This window comes from Chiloscyllium punctatum, chromosome 27, assembly GCF_047496795.1.
Source record: "Chiloscyllium punctatum isolate Juve2018m chromosome 27, sChiPun1.3, whole genome shotgun sequence".
In the NCBI taxonomy this organism is placed as follows: Eukaryota; Metazoa; Chordata; class Chondrichthyes; order Orectolobiformes; family Hemiscylliidae; genus Chiloscyllium; species Chiloscyllium punctatum.
This window is the reverse complement of record NC_092765.1, coordinates 52,388,282-52,403,977: the sequence shown is the minus strand read 5'-3', so window position 1 is coordinate 52,403,977 and position 15,696 is coordinate 52,388,282. Positions and strand designations below refer to the sequence as shown.

At 46.1% G+C, this 15,696-nt stretch overlaps 2 protein-coding genes across 4 annotated transcripts in view; one reads left to right on the top strand and one right to left on the bottom strand.

Moving 5' to 3' along the window:
- Window positions 1-11,524, bottom strand: part of LOC140453703 (granulocyte colony-stimulating factor receptor-like) — a 216,682-nt gene extending 205,158 nt beyond the window's left edge. For 2 of the 3 annotated variants that reach the window (XM_072548659.1, XM_072548658.1), the window contains exons 1-2: window positions 11,364-11,524; window positions 1,440-1,559 (exon numbers count right to left, since the gene is read on the bottom strand). The gene's annotated coding sequence lies outside the window, so the exon portion shown is untranslated. The remainder of the gene's footprint in view (window positions 1-1,439; window positions 1,560-11,363) is intronic. The other variant, XM_072548660.1, reaches the window with a different exon arrangement.
- Window positions 11,335-15,696, top strand: part of LOC140453704 (cytosolic 5'-nucleotidase 1A-like) — a 46,623-nt gene continuing 42,261 nt past the window's right edge. The window contains exons 1-2 of the mRNA XM_072548662.1: window positions 11,335-11,496; window positions 14,399-14,566. Coding sequence (XP_072404763.1) covers window positions 11,425-11,496; window positions 14,399-14,566 — 240 coding nt within the window. The 5' untranslated portion in view covers window positions 11,335-11,424. The remainder of the gene's footprint in view (window positions 11,497-14,398; window positions 14,567-15,696) is intronic.

Genomic DNA, 15,696 nt, shown 5'->3' with positions numbered 1-15,696 from the left:
AAGAGCTCCCAATGATCTAAGAATCTGAAACCCTGCCCCTGTACCAGCTGCTTAGCGACCTATTCTATCCTTCTCTTCATTGCCTTACTAGCACGTGGCATGGTTAGGAACTCAGACATTGCTATCCTTGAGGCCTTGATTTTCAGTCTCTTTGTTAGCTCTCTGTATTCACTCTGCAGGAACTCATCCCTCTTTCTACCTATTTCATTGGTACCAAGTTGCACAATAAGTTCTGGCTGCTCACCCTTCTCCCTAAGAATTTCAGGCAACCACTCAGACTACCCTGGCATCAGGGAGGCAACACAGCCACAGAAACACCTGTCTGTGCCCCTAACTAGCAGGTCTCTGAACACTATCGCTCGCTTGGACCTAGTCCAACTACGCTCTCCAACAAAGCAAATTGTGGTGCCACAGGCCTGGCTTCTGCTGTTACATTCCCCGGAGAGGCTATTCCCCCGCAACAGTATTCCTGTTGGAGAGGGGAATAGCCACAGCAGAGTCCTGCATTTTCTGCCTGCCTCTTCTGACAGTCACCCATCTATCTGTGGTGTGACCACTTCCCTATAACTAGTGTATATCTTACTGTCTGCCACCGTACGGTCCTCAGTCAGACCACAGCATCAACCAAACAGTGCAGTCTGTGAGAAGCTGCAGCTGGTCACACTTCCTGCAGACATAGTCATCAGGAACACTAGACTGCACCCTGATCTCCCACATCTGGCAGGAGGAGCACGCCACAGCCCTAACTGCCATCTCTACCCCTTACACTAAGAAAGATAAAAGAATCTTACACTGCATTTCTGATGCCCACATTACTCACTGAAGCCCAGTATAACGCCCAGTGGCACTTCCACCACACAGCAGCCCCACTTAAACTATTTTGTTGGTAATTTCCAATTAACTGATTACTTAAATTACAAGCAATCTATACAAACAGGCCAAGGGGTGACCTTATAGAAGTTTATAATATCAAGAGGGGCATGGATAGGATAAATAGACAAGATCTTTTCCCCGGAGTGGGGGAACTCAGAACTAGAGGGTATAGGTTTAGGGTGAAAGGGGAAAGAGAAAAAGGAACATAAGGGGCAACTTTTTCACACAGAGGGTGGTGCATGTATGGAATGAGCTAGCAGAGGAAGTGGTGGAGGCTGGTACAAATGCAACATTTAAGAGGCATCCAGATGGGTATATGAATAGGAAGGGTTTAGAGGAATAATGGCCAAGTGCTGGCAAATGGATCCATTTTAAGTTAGGATATCAGGTCAACATGCACGAGTTGGACCAACAGTTTCTGTGCTGTTCATCTCTATGGCTCTAAATGCCTTCTCGACTCCAACGAACTTTGAACAACCTCTCCCAATTTCTTGCTCATTTTTAGCTTTTTTCAGAGAAAGAGGAAAAGATGGAAACACTACAGTGATGTAATTTTTAGGGTTTACCATTCTTTGACACCAGATTCTTCCTCGATTCACTGTTCAGTCATGTCGAATGAGCTGACTTCTCCCCAGAATGATCCTCAGTGATGTCTCTCTGTCTCCCTCTATTGGATGCTCGTCCTCCTATTTATTATAAAGGATGGGGTTCTTCCTTAATCAATTGTTCAGCTGTGGTGACTGAACTAACTTCTCACAAAATTTGTTTTTATTCCAAAATATACTTTATTCATAACAAAATCTCTTCCTATATATACACAGTCAGAAACAAAGTTTGGTTTTGTACAGTTGCATAACAAGGAAACAAACAACTGGAGTTCAATTTTATCCAAAAAAAAACCAAAGACCTCTCTTACATATATAGTCTTTTTCCCAGGGATGTGGAATTAAAAACTAGACAGCAAAGGTTTAAGATGAGAGGGGAAAGATTTAAGAAGGACCTGAGGAACAACCTCTTCAGGCAGACACTAATGCTTATATGGAATGACCGACCACAGAAAGTGGTTGAGACAGGTACAATAGTAACATTTTTAAAACGTTTGGATAGGTATATGGATGAGAAGGGGTTAGAGGGATATGGACAAAATGAAAGCAATTGGAACTAGCTGATTGGGTACCCTGGTCAGCCCAGACCAGTTTGGACCAAAGGGCCTGTTTACGTGCTGTATTTCGTTATAACTGTATAACTCCATGGCTTTGATACTCATGTTTACAATGACCTCCTGCTGGTCACTCTCCCCGGGAGAATATTGTGCACCTTTTCCAAGATATCTTTGACACTGGCATCAGGGAGGCTACACACCATTCTAATGTCTCACTATCGGCCACAGGAATGCCTGTCTGTGTCCTTGTCTAGGAGAAAGTGAGGACTGCAGATGCTGGAGACCAGAGTTGAAAAGTGTGGTGCTGGAAAAGCGCAGCAGGCCAGGCAGCATCCGAGGAGCAGGAGAATCGACGTTTTGGCCAAAAGCCCTTCTTTAGGAATGAGGCTGGTGTGCCAAGTGGGCTGAGATAAAAGGTTGGGGGGGGGGGGGGGTAGGAATACAATAGGTGGAAGGAGGTGAGGGTGAGGGTGATAGGCCGGAGAGTGGGTGGGGGCGAAGAGGTCGGGAAGAAGATTGCAGGTCAAGAGGGTGGTGCTGAATCCGGGGGTTGGGACTGAGATAAGGTGGGGCGAGGGGAAATGAGGAAGCTGGAGAAATCTACATTCATCCCGTCTGGTTGGAGGGTTCCTAGGCGGAAGATGAGGCGCTCTTCCTCCAGGCGTCGTGAGGCCATAGTTTAGCAATGGAGGAGGCCAAGGACCTGCATGTCCTTGGCGGAGTGGAAGGGGGAGTTAAAGTGTTCAGCCACGGGGCGGTTGGGTTGGTTGGTGCGGGTGTCCCAGAGGTGTTCCCTGAAACGTTCCGCAAGTAGGCGGCCTGTCTCCCCAATGTAGAGGAGACAAATGTAGAGGTTGCACCGGATACAGTAAATGATGTGTGTGGAGGTGCAGGTGAATTTGCAACGGATATGGAAGGATCCACTGGGGCCTTGGAGGGAGGTGAGGGGGGAGGTGTGGGCGCAGGTTTTGCACTTCTTGCGGTTGCAGGGGAAGGTGCCGGGAGTGGAGGTTGGGTTGGTGGGGGGTGTGGACCTGACGAGGGAGTCACAGAGGGAGTGGTCTCTCCGGAACACTGATAGGGGTGGGGAGGGAAATATATCCCTGGTGGTGGGGTCTGTCTGGAGGTGGCGGAAATGACGGAGGATGATACAATGTATCCGGAGGTTGGTGGGGTGGAAGGTGAGGACCAGTGGGGTTCTGTCCTGGTGGCAATTGGAGGGGTGGGGTTCAAGGGCGAGGTGCGGGAAGTGGAGGAGATCCGGTGGAGAGCACTGTCGACCACGTCGGAGGGGAAATTGCGGTCTTTGAAGGAGGCCATTTGGGCTGTTCGGTAGTGGAATTAGTCCTCCTGGGAGCAGATGCGGCGGAGGCGAAGGAATTGGGAATATGGGATGGCGTTTTTACAGGAGGCAGGGTGGGAGGAGGTGTAATCTAGGTAGCTGTGGGAGTCGGTCGGTTTGTAGGAAATGTCTCGGTTACCCGAGATAGAAATGGAGAGGTCGAGGAAGGGGAGGGAGGAATCTGAGATGGTCCAGGTAAAATTGAGGTCGGGGTGGAAGGTGTTAGTAAAGTGGATGAACTGTTCAACCTCCTCGTGGGAGCACAAGGTAGTGCCAATACAATCATCGATGTAGCAGAAGAAAAGGTGGGGGATGGTGCCAGTGTAGCTGCGGAAGCTGGACTGTTCCACATATCAGACGAAGAGGCAGGCATAGCTGGGGCCCATGCGGGTGCCCATGGCTACTCCTTTGGTTTGGAGGAGGTGGGAGGATTGGAAGGAGAAGTTGTTAAGAGTGAGGACCAGTTCAGTCAGTCGAAGGAGGGTGTCAGTGGAAGGGTACTGGTTGGGTCGGTGGGAGAGGAAGAAGCAGAGGGTTTGGAGGCCTTCGTGATGGCAGATGGAAGTGTATAGAGACTGGATTTCTCCAGCTTCCTCATTTCCCCTCCCCCACCTTATCTCAGTCCCAACCCCGGATTCAGCACCGTCCTCTTGACCTGTAATCTTCTTCCTGACCTCTCCACCCCCACCCCCTCTCCGGCCTATCACCCTCACCTTCACCTCCTTCCACCTATCGAATTCCCAGTACCCCTCCCCCAAATTCCACCTCCCCACTACCCCCTCCACCCCCACCTTTTATCTCAGCCCTCTTGGCACACGAGCCTCATTCCTGAAGAAAGACTTATGCCCGAAATGTCGATTTTCCTGTGTCCTTGTCTAGACAGTCCTCAAATGTAATCGATCATTTGAATCCTGACATACCCCTTATTTCTGTAGAGCCAGTCTCAGTACCAGAAACCTGGCTACATTCCCTTGTTAGTCCACCACCCTCTACATTTTCCAAAACAGCATTCTTTTTTGAAATGGGGATAGCCACAGGAGATTCCTGCACTACCTGCCTATCTAAATACCCCCCTTCCCTCGAGGTAACCCATCCACCTGACTGTATCTGCAGATTTTCTACTTTCCTGAAACTGCCATCTATCACACACCCTGGTTCCTGTATATTTCTCATTGCCTTTAACTTCCACTCCAACACATCCATGCAATCCAATAGGATTCGCAACCAAATTCACTTCCGGCACACACAATCATCAGGAACACTGAAATTCCCCCTAAAGTCCCACATGCGACAGGAGGAGCACATCGCTCTACTCAAGGCACCTTAATCTACAGACCTAGAAGAGGTAAAAACAATGACTGCAGATGCCCCATGACTTGTCTGGACTTGTCCTACCTGCCTATCTTCTTTTCCACCTATCCACTCCACCCTCTCCTCCCTGACCTATCACCTTCATCCCCTCTCCCACTCAGGCTACAGAAGGACTTGGACAGGCTGGAAGAGTGGGCAAAGAAATGGCTGATGGAATACAACGTGGGAAAGTGAGAGCTTAAGTACTTTGGTAGGAAGAATAGAGGACTTGGGAGTCCTAGTTCAGGATTCTCTTATGGTTATCATGCAGTACGGAAGGCAAATTCAACTTTAGCATTTATTTTGAGAGGACTGGAATAGAAGAGCAAAGGTCGGTAGAGTTGTGTTGTACTGCGCTGTACTGTTCTATGTTCTATATACTGCTGAGGCTGTATAAGACTCTGGTCTGGGAGAAAGTGAGGACTGCAGATGCTGGAGATCAGGGCTGAAAATGTTTTGCTGGAAAAGCGCAGCAGGTCAGGCAGCATCCAAGGAACAGGAGAATCGACGTTTTGAAACGTCGATTCTCCTGTTCCTTGGATGCTGCCTGACCTGCTGCGCTTTTCCAGCAAAACATTTTCAGCCCTAAGACTCTGGTCTGACCATGTTTGGAATATTGTGAACAGTTTTGGGCCCCATCTATAAGGAAGGATCTGTTGGCCTTACAGGTCCAGAGGATGCAGGGGTTTTCTTACTAGGAGCGGTTCAGGATTCTCGGTCTATATGCAGTGACATTTAGGATGAAGGGGGAGTCTGATTGAAACTTACAGATCGCTGACAGCCCTGTATAGACTGAACTTGGAGAAGATATTTCCATTAGTAGGACAGACTAGGGCCCAAGGATACGGCCTCAGAGTAAAGGATGACTGTTTGAAACTGCAATAAGGAGGAATTTCTTCAGCCAGAGAATGGTTAATCCATGGAACATATTGTCACAGAGTCCAAGTCATTGACTGTATTTAAGACAGACTTAGATAGGTTTTGCTTCATAAGGGGATCAAGGATTGACAGGAGAAGGCAGGAGATTGGGGTTGAGAAACATATCAGCCGTGATTGAACAGCCGACTTCTGCTCCTACATCTTATGGTCTAGTTTAGTGCCATGTGCAACTTATTAATTATACTCTGTACATTTACATACAAGTCATTGGTGTAAATAACAAACACCAAGGGTCCCAGCATCAAACTTTGTGGTACACTACTGGTCCCAGGCTTCCAATCACAAAAAGAACACTCCTCCATCACCCTTTGCCTCCTACTTGTAAGCCAATTTTGGATCCAGTTTGCAAATTTTCCTGGGATCTTTTGGACCTGCCTTCCATATTCAACCTTGTCAAAGTCCACGTAAATCACATCAACTGCACTATCCTCATCAATATATTTGGCAACCCTTTCAAAAATCTCAACTAAATTAGTCAGACAAGATTTCCTTCTGACAAATCTGTTCTATCTCTGATCAATCCCTGCCTTTCCAAGGGTTGATTAATCCTGTTACTCCAATTATTTTCTAATAATTTCCCTAATTTGAACAAAGAGACTATATTAGCTATCTTCTAGTTATCTGGCACTTCATCTGTGGCCAGCAAAGCATTAAATATCTTCACCAGGGACCCAGCCATCTCTTCCTTTGAATCCTGGAACAATCTGGGATACATCTTATCAGACCTGGGGATCCATGTACCTTTATATGCCCTCTAAAACATCTAATACCTCCTCTTTATCTTAACATGTTCTAGAAGCTCACCGGCCCAGTAGAAATCGCTGGCTACAATCTTTTGTGAATACATATGAGAAATGCTCAATTAAGACTACACCTTAGAAAGTGAGGACTGCAGATGCTAATTCCTGATGAAGGGCTTATGCCCGATTCTTCTGCTCCTCAGATACTACCTGATCTGCTGTGCTTTTCCTGCATCACACCTCACCTCCATTCACTGGTTCCATGCAGAGGTTGCCCGTTTGATCTCTAATAGGCCCCATTCTTTCACTTCTACCTAATCTAATTCTAAAATGTGTTGGAATTTTTCTTAATCCCCTACACTCTCTTTAGTTTTGAAGGGCCTCCTCTAGTTTCAATGCCTTGTATCTAATCAATGCTTCCTTCTTTTTCTTTATCAAAGTCTCGATATCTCTTGATATCTAAGGTTCCCTGAACTTGCTGCCCTTGCCCTTCACTGTTAGAACATCATGCTGGTTTTGAACTCTCACTGCACTTTTAAAAGACTCCCACTTTCCAAATATAACTTACCTCTGAGTAGCTTCTAGATCCTATCTAACGATATTGAAATTGGACTTTCCCCAATTTAGACACAACTTCTGCATCATGTTAAACCTTTCCATAACAACTTTAAAACATAGAGTTACAGTCAGTATCCCAAAAATGCTTGCCCATTGAAACTTCAGCCACTTGACTGGCTCCATTCCCTTGGATTAGGTGTAACAATACTCTCTCGGTCCCTCCTCAATCTGATGAAATTGCTCCAGGGTATAGAATTTTGGAAGATGACGACCAATATATCTAGTATTTCCACAGGCACTTTCTATTGTACTTTGTGATTTAGATTGTCAGGCTCTGGAATCTGTCAGACTTAGTAATTTAAAACTCAGTAATTTTCCCAGCAATATTTACTTATTCATGCCGGGTTCCTTCAATTCCTCCCTCTCATTAGACCCTTGGTTCCCTAACATTTCTAGAGGCTATTGTACTTGCGTCTATGAAGACAAAACCAAAAAATGTATTCAATTCATCTCACATTCTTCCCCCACTATAATTTCTCCAGCTTCTGACTGCATTTGTCTCTTCACATATTTTACAGTTTCTATGCTCCCTGCATTTTCCACTGAAACTTTATTTTTGTCCTAAAGGGTCACTAGACTCGAAGCATTAACTCTGTTCTCTCTCCAGAGAAGGTGCTGGACCTGCGGAGTTTTTCCAGCAATTTCTGTTTTTGTTCTCTTTTCATGAAATCTAAAATGTTGCTAATCCTCAGGCTTGCTGCTTTTTCAAGGCATTTTTGAGATTAGATTAGATTCCCTGCAGTGTGGAAACAGGCCCTTCAACCCAACAAGCCCACACTGACCCTCCAAAGGAGTAACCGACCCAGATCCATTTCCCTCTAACTAATGCACTTAACACTATGGGCAATTTAACATGGCCAATTCACCTGACCTGCACATCTTTGGACTGTGGGAGGAAACCAGAGAAGCCGGAGGAAACCCACGCAGACACGGGGAGAACGTGCAAACTCCACACAGACAGTCACCCGAGGCAGCAATCGAACTTGGGACCCTGGTGCTGTGAGGCAGCAGTGCTAACCACTGAGCCACCATTCCGCATTTTATATCTCATCTTTGGATCTCATACTATCCCTAATTTCTTTTGTACATAACGAATGAGCTATCTTTCCTCTTTTAGTTTTTAATCCACTTACTCACCTGCTCACACTCACCCTCTTACCCACTTTCTCAGCCATTCAGACACAGGTACATGAACATACCTACCCATTCACTCATCTCTAACATTTTCATTCACGCATGCATTCACTCACTTTCTTATCTACTTTCACATTCATTCTCTTGCTCACTTACTCACTCACTGATCCATTCAACTACTAACTCACCCATTCACAGGTGAGAGAGTAAAGTAGTTGAATCTGAAATTGGGATCCTGAATCAATCAATGGAAGGATCTGAGAGGGCACGAGATGTAATTTGGTAAGATCAGATTGGGGAGCCTCACTAAAACAGGTTCACAACAGGTCGGCAATGATTTATATTTGAAGAACTTATTCATGAATTACAACAATTCTTAATTCCTGTCTAACAACCCACAATGTAGGATTCTCCATGCTACTTACAAAGTATGCTCATGGGAAGTCTATTTATAGAATTCTCTATCACTACAACTTCTCTTTTTAACACGCCTACTTAAATAGCCTCCTGTACCTCGGTGCATTGATCAGTTTGCCTATACTCCCAACAGGGAGAAAGTGAGGACTGCAAAAGCTGGAGATCAGAGTCCAGAGTGTGGTGCTGGAAAAGCACAGCAGGTCAGGCAACATCTAGTCAGGCAGGAGAAATGTCGATTCTCCTGCTCTTCGGAGTCTGATGAAGGGTTTATGCCCGAAACGCTGATACTCCTGCTCCTCGGATGCTGCCTGACTGCTTTTCCAGCACCATACTCTTGACTATACTCCCAACAGGCCATTTCCTCATCCATACAGGGAGCAAGTACCTCATACTTGTTGAACAAGGTCAAAAGCTGAGGTTCTTTTATTGCTAAATGCAGGATATCTCAACTGCCTCACTTTTACTCACAACCTCCTTTCCCTAGCCAGTAGCCACACTTGAAGTACTTAACCTACAGGGTGTGACTGCCCTCAGATAACCTTTCTTCTCCCTGTTGTGCTGCAGTGTTCAAAGCTCAGACTCCAGCTCATCAACTCTGAGCCAGAGTTCCTCGAGCAACCAACACTGATTTGATTAGATTAGATTAGATTACTTACAGTGTGGAAACAGGCCCTTCAGCCCAACAAGTCCACACCGCCCCGCCGAAGCGCAACCCACCCATACTCCTACATCTACCCCTTACCTAACACTAGGGGCAATTTAGTATGGCCAATTCACCTGACCTGCACATCTTTGGACTGTGGGAGGAAACCGGAGCACCCGGAGGAAACCCACGCAGACACGGGGAGAATGTGCAAACTCCACACAGTCAGTCGCCTGAAGCGGGAATTGAACCCGGGTCTCTGGCGCTGTGAGGCAGCAATGCTAACCACTGTGCCACCGTGCCGCCCACTGGCTACAGATTTGGTCACTATGAACCACAACGGGGTCCAGCAGCTCCCACATTATGCAGATACAACACATTATCTGGCCCTGCATCTCTGTTTCATTTAATTACAAGAATTAAAATTTACACTACACTCTTTTTGAGGCTTTTGGCCCAAGACCTGTGCTTCCACCCTTGTCCCTTCCTATCACTCACAACAGCATGACTGGGTTCCCGCTGTTCTCACTTTTCCCTCCGCATCCAAAGCATTATTCCTCGCCACTTCACACAACTCAAGTGAAACGCTACCACCAAACACACCTTTCCCTCACTCGCCCTGTCTGCATTTCGCAGAGGTCGTTCCCTCTGGGACACCCTAATTCACTCCTCGACCAGCAACACCAGGCCTACTTCCAATGACATCTTCCCATGTAACCACAGAAGGTTCACCACCCACCTCTTCACCTCCTCCCTGCTCACCATCCATGGCCTAAACAGCCTTTCCAGATGAAGCAGCATTTCACCTACACCTCCTCTAATTTTATGTGTTGTATTCGCTCCACCCAATGTGGCCTACATTGCAGAAACCAAATGCAGATTGGGTGACTATCTACAGAACACCTCCAGTCTATGTGCAAGCATACCCCTGAACTTTTAAGCAAAAAATGCAGAACCTGCAAGCAGTCAATGCTGGCAGGCAATCTATAAAATATTCATAAATTCCACTTTGGAAATGGAACCAGTCTGACTCAAGATTGGGATATAGACAGCCTCTAACCTCACACTTTAAGGTATTGTCTGTGCTAAGATGTCACCTTTTGTTATAAAACCTTAAGTTATCTTGAGAATGTGACTTAAAAGAAGTTTGAAATTTAAATATTAAAGAACCAAAATCAGCAAATCCATTCTAAAAGATGAATGATTTAACAATCTCAGTTTGTGCAATGTATAATTGTATCACTGTAATCATTTGCTATAAATTCTGCTTTATGGTTCTGCTTCACAACCACCTGACAAAGAAGCAGCACTTTGAAATCTAGTGCTTCCAAATAAACCTGTTGGACTATAACCTGGGGTTGTGTGATTTTTTCATTTTGTCCACCCCAGTCCAACACTGGCTTCTCCAAACCACGCAACGTGGGCTTCACTGGCTAGGCCAGCATTGCTTGTCCATCTCTAACCAGCCAGCAGAAGGTGATAGTGAGCTGCCTTGTTGAACAAGTGCAGTCCTTGGGACACCCACAGTACTGTTGGGGAGTTACCTGATTTTGACCCAGGGACACTGAAGGAACTAAAAGTCCTAATGGTTTGAATTTGCTGGGACCTTTATAATCCATGTTTTTCTTAAGGGTTCAGAGGGATATGGGCAAAAATGGGACTAGATTAATTTAGGATATCTGGTTGGCGTGGACGTGTTGGACTGAGAGGGTCTGTTTCCAAGCTGTACATCTCTGAGACTCCAATTCCCACTGTCATCACTCAAGAAGTAATTGGATACTCCATGTTTTTGTTGGATAATGTTCACATTTTTGAGGTGCCACACTGTCCCAGTGTTGCTCTTCCAGCCTCTTGGCGTCTACCTCACCATTTCACAGCACCAACCCTCCCATGGCACTCACTTATATAGGATGGAAATCACAGGAGCTTACTGACACCTATCAACATGAGAATGCCATATTCACTCGGCCTTTCCTCAGAATTTCCCACCCCCCCCCAAGTTAAACCCTTATTTGATACAAAATCCCTTTTTGTTGCGTCTTACCAAATGCTTTCTCTTATTTCCCCCCCCCCCCTCAGCCAGCTCTCTGCCTTCTCAGGCTGCAGTCCCTCCCTGTTATTTATTTATAGCGGTGTCTATCTCACCTCTTGAGCTGCTCAGCTCCCTCTCCCCGGTCGGTGTTTGGTCAGTGCCGCAGACCCCTGTATGGAGCCGGCTGTAGAAAGCGCGGCTCCGGCCGTTGTCACTAACCTGTCCCCAAAGAAGAAGCCACGAACGGTAAATGTGTGGTCGGGGAACTGGGGGAGGGCTGCGGCCCGGAGTGGGACTGGGAGACCCCGGAAATAGGATGGGGCCGGTATCCCGGACAAGCCGCGGTACACAGAGAGAGAGAGAGAGAGAGAGAGAAGGGGAGGAAGAGATCAGCTGACACATAGACTCTAACAGGCAGGAGAATGGAAGCTGACAGATTGAGTGGCGTCTCTCCATCCTTGCATTCCTTTCACAGTTATAAATGTGAAATTAATATTTTAAGAAGGGGAGGCCGGGCCTCTCACTGTCCTGATAGGATTACTCTTCAAGCTAGCACCTGCTCGATGGGTCAAATAGTCTCCTTCAGTGCTGTGATTACTGGAACGCTTCGGAGAAAAAGGGCACCCCCTCCCCCCTCAAACAAAAAAACAAGAATGACATGGAAAGAGATGGAAATAGCGATCTGACCAGAGATCAGAGTTTTAGAATAAGAGGGAGAAAATGAGAGGAAGAGAAATCAGTCTACAAGGCACTAGAGAGAGAGAGAGAGAGAGATCTGGAAAAGCAAGGTAAAGCAAGAGCTAATGCAGACTGTCTTAAATAAATGCAGGAAAATGAGAGGTGAACAATGATTTTAGGAATGAGGGACAAAGGTTTTACACTTGGGGGAAGGGTAAATACGATGCTGCAGGATCTGAGGAGCAGAAGTTGGGAGCATAGGCTGTCAGGGAAGGATGTCATTGAAATGTGGAACTTTTTCAAGGAACAGATACGACGTGTCCTTGATATGTAGGTACCTGTCAGGCAGGAAAGAGATGGTCGTGTGAGGGAACCTTGGTTGACGAGGGAGGTTGAATGTCTAGTAAAGAGGAAGAAGGAGGCTTACATAAGGTTGAGGAAACAAGATTCAGACAGAGCGTTGGAGGGATACAGGATAGCCAGGAGGGAGCTGAAGAAAGGGATTAGGAGAGCTAAGAGACGGCATGAAAAATCTTTTGGCGGGTAGGATCAAGGATAACCCCAAGGCCTTTTATGGGTATGTGAGAAACATGAGAATGGCGAGAACAAGGATAGGTCCGATCAAGGACAGTAGTGGGAGACTGTGTATTGAGTCGGAAGAGATAGCAGAGGTCGTGAATGAGTACTTTTCTTCAGTATTTACAAATGAGAGGGACCGTATTGTTGAAGAGGAGAGTATGAAATGGACTGGTAAGCTAGAGGAGATACTTGTTAGGAAGGAAGATGTGTTGGGCATTTTGAAAAACTTGAGGACAGACAAGTCCCACGGGCCTGACGGGATTATATCCTAGGATGATGTGGAAAGCAAGAGAGGAAATTGCAGAGCCGTTGGCAATGATCTTTTCATCTTCACTTTCAACGGAGGTGGTACCAGGGGACTGGAGAGTGGTGAATGTTGTGCCCCTGTTCAAAAAATGGAATAGGGATAACCCAGGGAATTACAGGCCAGTTAGCCTTACTTCGGTGGTAGGCAAAGTAATGGAAAGGGTACTGAGGGATAGGATTTATGAGTATCTGGAAAGACACTGCTTGATTAGGGACAGCCAGCATGGATTTGTGAGGGATAGGTCTTGCCTTACAAGTCTAATTGAATTCTTTGAGGAGATGACCAAGCATGTGGATGAGGGTAGAGCAGTGGATGTAGTGTACATGGATTTTAGTAAGGCATTTGATAAGGTTCCCCATGGTAGGCTTATGCAGAAAGTCAGGAGGCATGGGATTGTGGGAAATTTGGCCAGTTGGATAGAGAACTGGCTAACCGGTCGAAGTCAGAGAGTGGTGGTAGATGGTAAATATTCAGCCTGGAGCCCAGTCACAAGTGGAGTTCCGCAGGGATCAGTTCTGGGTCCTCTGCTGTTTGTAATTTTTATTAATGACTTGGAAGAGGGAGTCGAAGGGTGGGTCAGTAAGTTTGCAGACGATGCAAAGATTGGTGGAATTGTGGATAGTGAGGAGGACTATCGTCAGCTGCAAAGGGACTTAGATATGATGCAGAGCTGGGCTGAGGAGTGGCAGATGGAGTTCAACCCTGTCAAGTGTAAGGTTGTCCATGTTGGAAGGACAAATAAGAATGCGGAATACAGGGTTAACAGTAGGGTTCTTAGTAAGGTGGAGGAGCAGAGGGACCTTGGGGTCTATGTTCATAGCTCTTTGAAAGTTGCCACTCAGGTGGATAGAGCTTGGAAGAAGGCCTATGGTATATTAGCGTTCATTAGCAGGGGGATTGAATTCAAGAGTCGTGAGGTGATGTTGCAGCTGTTTAGGACCTTTGTACGGCCACATTTGGAGTACTGTGTGGAGTTCTGGTCGCCTCACTTTAGGAAAGATGTGGAAGCTTTGGAGAGGGTGCAGAGGAGACTTACCAGGATGTTGCCTGGAATGGAGAATAGGTTGTACAAGGAGAGGTTGAGAGTGCTAGGCCTTTTCTCATTGGAACGGCGAAGGATGAGGGGTGACTTGATAGAGGTTTATAAGATGATTAGGGGAATAGATAGAATAGACAGTCAGAGACTTTTTCCCCGGATACAACAGAGTGTTACAAGGGGACATAAATTTAAGGTGAAGGGTGGAAGGTATAGGGGGGATGTCAGGGGTAGGTTCTTTCCCCAGAGAGTGGTGGCGGCATGGAATGCGCTGCCTGTGGGAGTGGCAGAGTCAGAATCATTGGTGACTTTTAAGCGGCAATTGGATAGGTACGTGTATAGGTGCTTAAGCTTGGACAAATGTTCGGCACAACATCGTGGACTGGAGGGCCTGTTCTGTGCTGTATTGTTCTATGTTCTATGTTCTATTGATATTTCTGAATGACTCAAAATATGAGGTTGTAAAAGAGTGAATCAAGTCTACCTCCTACTATTCAGATCCTGGTTTCCCAGTGTCTGATAGTTTTACCACTGCCATTACTCTACAGCCGAGCTCACAGTATGCTACAACAATCGCGGTCTCATCACGGGCTTTATTTAACATGGAGGAGGAGACAAAGATCTTCCATAAGGACGGGGTGGAAGCCTATGTCCGATATCAAGTGGAACATGAGAATGAGCCTTTTGGTCCAGGTGCCGCTTTCCCCTTTGTACAGGTAGGATCGAAAAGTTCAATCATTAGTAACCATTAGCCCTCACTACAGTGCTTGCCCAGAGCATGCATTATACCATTAACAGGGATCAGTACGGGCAGTGGGTATGTCCTGGATATGTCAATGGTCATAAGCACGTGTGATGTAAGTATGAGTAACCCGCCCAATTTAGGTACGGCTCTGATAAACCTTGCTGAGCTGCCTCCAACACATGTACAGTCCATCATTCATCAAACAGGGAGATTAATACTGTACTAAGTACTCCAACTGTGGGCTCTCAGCAATGCCCTGAATAGGAGAAGCATAACTTCACTAATTTTGTATTCTGTTCACCCCATAATAAACAATAACATTCTATCAGCTCTCCTAATTACTTGCTATACCTGCATACTAACTATTTGCAATTCGTGGTTTTGCATATTATTCTGTATCTCAGAGTTCTGTAATTCCCCACCATTTAGACAATATATGGTTTTTTTATGCTTCCCACCAAAATTGACAATTTCAAATTTTATCACATTATATTCCATTTGCCAGATCTTTACCCTCTTATATAACCTGTCCATATCCTTCTGTAACTTCCTTGTGATCTTCACAACTTACTTTCCTATTTACCTTTTGTGTCATCAAAATACCCTCAATCCCTTCATCCAAGTCTTTTATAAATTGTAAGCAGTTGCAGACCCAGCACTGATTCCTGTGACGATGTTAAACCTCATTGCGAAACCAAGCCTGGTTTTTCCTGGAATCGTCACAAAAATTAAAGAGTTTATAAATTATGCAGTGTGTGTGTGTGTGTGTGTATAGGAGTGTCTGTGTGTGTCTGTCTGTGTGTGTGTGCGTGTGTGTACAGTGCAATGGGGTCCCCTGTAATGTGACATGAACCCAAGGTTCCGATTGAGGCAGTCCCCATGGGTGCCGAACTTGGCTATCAGCCTCTGCTTGGCCACTCTTTGTTGTTGCCTGCCCCGAAATCTGCCTTGGCAGACGGTCACCTGAAGGTCCGAGGTTGAACGTCCTAGACCACTGAAGTGTTCTCCGACTGGGAGGGAACACTCCTGTCTGTTGATTGTTGTGAGGTGCCCATTCATCCGTTGCCATAGCCTTTGCTCGGTCTCACCAATGTACCATGC